Consider the following 4740-nt stretch of genomic DNA (forward strand, 5'->3'; position numbering starts at 1 on the left):
ACATCCAGACCAGAGTCATCCTAGGAACAGGGGTGGAGTATCAGCCTCCCCCGGAAAGGGTCATGTAGCACAAGATGAGACAGCAGTGGCGAGGGAAGGGCAGTGGGGAGGGGGTGCAGTGGGGGGAGGCGTCTGCTTTCCAAGGGACTCCCAGGCTTCACCGCCGATCTACAATTTGCTGAAGGAGCAGAGAACATCCTCGGCTCTAAGTAGGGCTTTTAGTGTGCTCATTGATGAGTGAAAGTCGCCACACATGTCAAGCTAAAGGCAGTTGTTGGGTTACTAACAGGACCCAGCGCCTTGCAAACATATGCGCTAAGCTGTGTATACAGATGGCAGGCAGAATAATGGAGCAGGCGCCTTTTATAAAGCTCTAGCTGCTGCCTGTCTTCAGACCTGGGAAATGAAACTATTCAGACTCGCGGCCAGATAGCGCCTGCGATTGTTTGTTACCGTTTTAATCCTATTAATTAAAACGTTAACCTGATTGGGTAGAAAGCGCTGTCCCAACAGGCGACTCTTCTTCATAATAATCTACTCAGAGATAATGATGTAAAAGACTCCCCCGTCTGTGGCGGCGGCTGGTTGATGGGTCCGGAAATCTCTTGAAGGTGAATCCAAGCAAGATAAACGGTGCGGAGAGGAGGCGCGGGGCTGGGCTCAGAGCGGCGGCGGCAGCGGCGGCTCCACTCCCTCCGCGCCCACCCTCCCACCATGCGGGGCCGCGGCCCATGGTGAGCCCCAGCAGGCAGCACCATCGGCTGGAGACGAAGAAGAAGAAGAAGAGGAGGCGGCGAGCGCGGGGGAAGGCGAAAAAGAAAAAGAAGGGGAGAGGGCTGCCAGCAGCACCGGGACCGACGCGCGCAGCAGCCCCAGAGCCCGGCTCGGGCGCGGCTGCGGCGCCGCCCGACTCCCGAGCCCAGGCGGCGGCGGCCGGCGCCGGACCATGGAGCGCGGGCTGCACCTCGGCGCGGCCGCCGCGGGCGAAGACGACCTCTTCCTGCACAAGAGCCTGAGCGCCTCCGCCGCCAAGCGCTTGGAGGCGGCTTTCCGCTCCCCGCCCCCGAGCATGGACCTGTCCCTGGCGCCGCCGCCTCGGGAGCGCCCGGCGTCCTCCGCCTCGTCGCCTCTGGGCTGCTTCGAGCCGGCTGACCCCGAGGGGGCAGGGCTGCTGTTGCCGCCGCCCGGGGGAGGCGGCGGCGGCGGCGGGGTGGGCGTCCCCGGGCTGCTCGTGGGCACTGCCGGCGTTGGGGGCGACCCTAGCCTGAGCAGCCTGCCGGCTGGGGCCGCCCTGTGCCTCAAATACGGCGAGAGCGCCAGCCGGGGCTCGGTGGCCGAGAGCAGCGGCGGCGAGCAGAGCCCCGACGACGACAGCGACGGCCGCTGCGAGCTGGTTCTGCGGGCCGGCGGCGCAGACCCGCGGGCCTCCCCGGGCGCGGGAGGCGGCGGCGTCAAGGCGGCCGAGGGCTGCTCCAACGCCCACCTCCACGGCGGCGCCAGCGCCCCCCCGGGGGGCCCTGCCGGCGGCGGCGGCGGGGGCAGCGGCGGCAGCGGTGGCGGCGGCGGCGGCGGCGGCGGCGGCAGCAGCAGCAAGAAATCCAAAGAGCAAAAGGCGCTGCGGCTCAACATCAACGCCCGGGAGCGCCGGCGGATGCACGACCTGAACGACGCGCTGGACGAGCTGCGCGCGGTGATCCCCTACGCGCACAGCCCCTCGGTGCGGAAGCTCTCCAAGATCGCTACGCTGCTGCTCGCCAAGAACTACATCCTCATGCAGGCGCAGGCCCTGGAGGAGATGAGGCGCCTCGTCGCCTACCTCAACCAGGGCCAGGCCATCTCGGCCGCCTCCCTGCCCAGCTCCGCGGCGGCGGCGGCGGCGGCCGCTGCCCTGCACCCGGCGCTCGGCGCCTACGAGCAGGCTGCCGGCTACCCGTTCAGCGCCGGGCTGCCCCCGGCCGCCTCCTGCCCGGAGAAGTGCGCCCTGTTCAATAGCGTCTCCTCCAGCCTCTGCAAACAGTGCACGGAGAAGCCTTAAACACCCCCCACCCCCGAAAAACATAAGACCGACCCCAAAGCTAGAGGAGAGTGAAAAGCTGCTCCCCACCCCCCTTTATTTGGTCCTCTCGTAGTCGTGAAACACTTGCAGAGAAAACAAAGCAGAGGCGAGAACTGCGGAGAAGTATCAGAGACAAACGGGACTTCTGGCCTCGACATCCCCAGAATCTCGGTCTTCGGGGTGGGGAGGGAGGGAGGAGGGAGGTGGAGTTGGGATAGAGTATGGATGTCTTTTTTTCTCGGAAAAGTGGCAACTTTGGTGGCAGCCTAGACCGCGAGGAAGCAGAGTTTTCCTTTAAGGGTAAAAAATAAGTTGAGAAGTAGGTGTTATTAAGCGTGGAGAGTATTACATGGCAAAATAGTAATCCTACTAATAATTGTGAATTTGGCTAGTGCTGAGGGGGAGAGGAGGAGTCCGGGGTTGGGTGGCTTGTGGCACGGAATATTCATTCAGACAAATCAGAAAGGGCACTTGAAAATAAATTTTGATTCTGAGCCAGGAGAAAAACTTGAAATGTAGATTTATTTAAGTGAAGGAAAAAAACAAAAACAGGAAGAGACGCGTTGCTATGAAAGACTTGTATTTTTTATTGTCTCTGAACTTTAATCCTGTGAAAATGCTCAAAAGTTTTGGCAAGAGTGATATTAAAAAAAAAAAAAAACTGACTGTGGCTGAAAGAATTGCATTTAAAAATATGTGCACCTTGTTACTTTCCACTCTGCAATGATGTATTTACGATTCATGGTATTTATTTGTTATTCTTCAATGACCCTTCCACATCAACAGTATTTATCCTGTGTTAAGGTCATGGGGTCTTACGTGCAGATTTTTTTTTAATGCCTCTAAAATTCTGTTTTATAGATTAACTTATATTGTGTGCCAAGTGTTTAAAAGGGTTTATTTGCCAACAAGTATGAAGAGACATATTGATGTATCTGAGCTGCTTAGGTTTATCAAAGGTCACCTGGATATCTTCAGCTGCATCATCCCTGTATTTAAATTGAGCTTTAATAAATTGCTTCAGTCCAAAAATTACAGGAAAGGTGTATTCTTAATTGATGAATGAATTGATCTCTTTTCTTGAAAGGGGACTCCTTTGCATTCTAAAAAGGAAAGACATCACAGCAATAGATCCTATAAGTAAGAACATGCTAAGCAAATATTTTTCCAGGCTGTGCTGTGCATTTTTAAAAGGTCTAATTTAATTGCTTTTAATATATGTATACATATATAAGTTATTTTAACTGTGGAGAATTATTTAAGTTGAAAGACTGGTTTGATTTGCCTATGGTGTGAAATCCTTTGTTATTTTTCTAAAAAAATTTTTAAAAGAAATAAAATAAAACTAAGGAAGAGCAAGAAGCTATTTACCCAAAGCGAGCTTTCAGTTTTAGTTTGCATGGCTGCTTGCCTGCCTTTCTATCCTACGAAAATCAAGAAAACCTTTTTTAAAAATGGAGTCCTGCTATTTTCCACTCCTTGCAGATAATACTAATTCAGTTTGTCAGGTTGGATGGTGAGTGGGGAGCTATGATGGATCTATTGGCGGGTTTTGGATGTGTAAAGAATGATATATATATTAAATAGGTCAATCAGACTATGACAGCTATGTACAACCATTTGTATGTGTATCTATGTCAGAGAGAATCTTTATTAAAATATTTTGATCAAACATTTCATTATGTTGTGCTTTGTGGAGGGAGCAATCACCTCTCTTCTGTGTTACTCTTTGCTTGAAAGGTAACAAAAAAGAAAGGAGTTTCAGAGAAGGTGGAACTAAAGTTTTGTCAGGGATACACAATTAGGAGCAGCCCTAGTTCACTTGTTTACTTGTTAAAGGACGATGGCTGGGCCTGGTCATTGGAGGATTGATAAATGGGGTCAGTGGTGAGACCCAGAGGAGGTCCAGAGCTCCTGTTTGCTGGCATGAACTTTGAAGGCCCTGCTCTCCCTGGAATTCTTCTCCCACTTTGTATGGCATTGTTAACTACCATGCCAGGGCCCATCAGAGAGGGTAAAGTTTCTTAAAGAGTTTTTATCAAAATTTCTATCTCCAACTTCCTAAAAGCCAAGGAAAAGCAATGGATTTGGATTCTCTGAGGATGGATTGTATTGTGGCTTCCCCCTGCTTTTTTTTTGGTGACAGAAGAATCAACCAGGTTGAATTATATGCGTAAACAATGCCCATAGAGATTTTTTCAATGTTCTAGTGTTGCTTGTTAAAGAGATTTGTAAGGGAGTATGTTTGGATTGGGTTGGGCGTTGATTCTATTAAAGAATGTCTGTATAGGCTTGTATTTGGACTTTAATAATGCCCTCAAATTTAGAAGGTTTGATTTTTATTGTGGTGGAGGTTAGAGAGATGGTGGTGGTGAAGTTATAGTGTTTCCTCTGTAGGCAGTTTGCTAAATGCGTTTTGGTCTGTGTAGCCTCAGCTCATAATGATATCCCTAAATGCCATCAAACTTAGTGGGGGGTGAGGGAGGGTATTTTCTGCTCCACTTGCCATCAAAAAAGATTAATCAGAACCTGTAACTTTTCAGAAAACATAACAGCAAAGGGCCTTGAAGCTGAAGCCCTCCCAGTCTGGGAGTGGGAGTAGAGGGAGGGAAGAGACCAGGGCGGCCCCCAGGCAGGAGGAGACCCGTCTCTCAGCATTTACCAGACAAAGCCTGGGTGCGTCT

The 4740-nt window shown here is 51.6% G+C and overlaps 1 protein-coding gene across 1 annotated transcript; it reads left to right on the forward strand.

Annotated features, from left to right (window-relative positions):
- Nucleotides 1-946: 946 nt before the first annotated feature.
- On the forward strand, nucleotides 947-2035 carry BHLHE22 (basic helix-loop-helix family member e22). Its single transcript, XM_061172072.1, has one exon. The coding sequence runs from the start codon at nucleotides 947-949 to the stop codon at nucleotides 2033-2035; it is 1089 nt and encodes a 362-aa protein (XP_061028055.1).
- The last annotated feature ends 2705 nt before the right edge of the window (nucleotides 2036-4740 follow it).

The sequence above is a fragment of the Eubalaena glacialis genome, chromosome 17 (assembly GCF_028564815.1).
Source record: "Eubalaena glacialis isolate mEubGla1 chromosome 17, mEubGla1.1.hap2.+ XY, whole genome shotgun sequence".
Taxonomy (NCBI): Eukaryota; Metazoa; Chordata; class Mammalia; order Artiodactyla; family Balaenidae; genus Eubalaena; species Eubalaena glacialis.

What these genes read in the sequence shown, in the direction of transcription:
- BHLHE22 (XM_061172072.1), top strand. Translation starts at nt 947, where the DNA reads ATGGAGCGCGGGCTGCACCTCGGCGCGGCCGCCGCGGGCGAAGACGAC.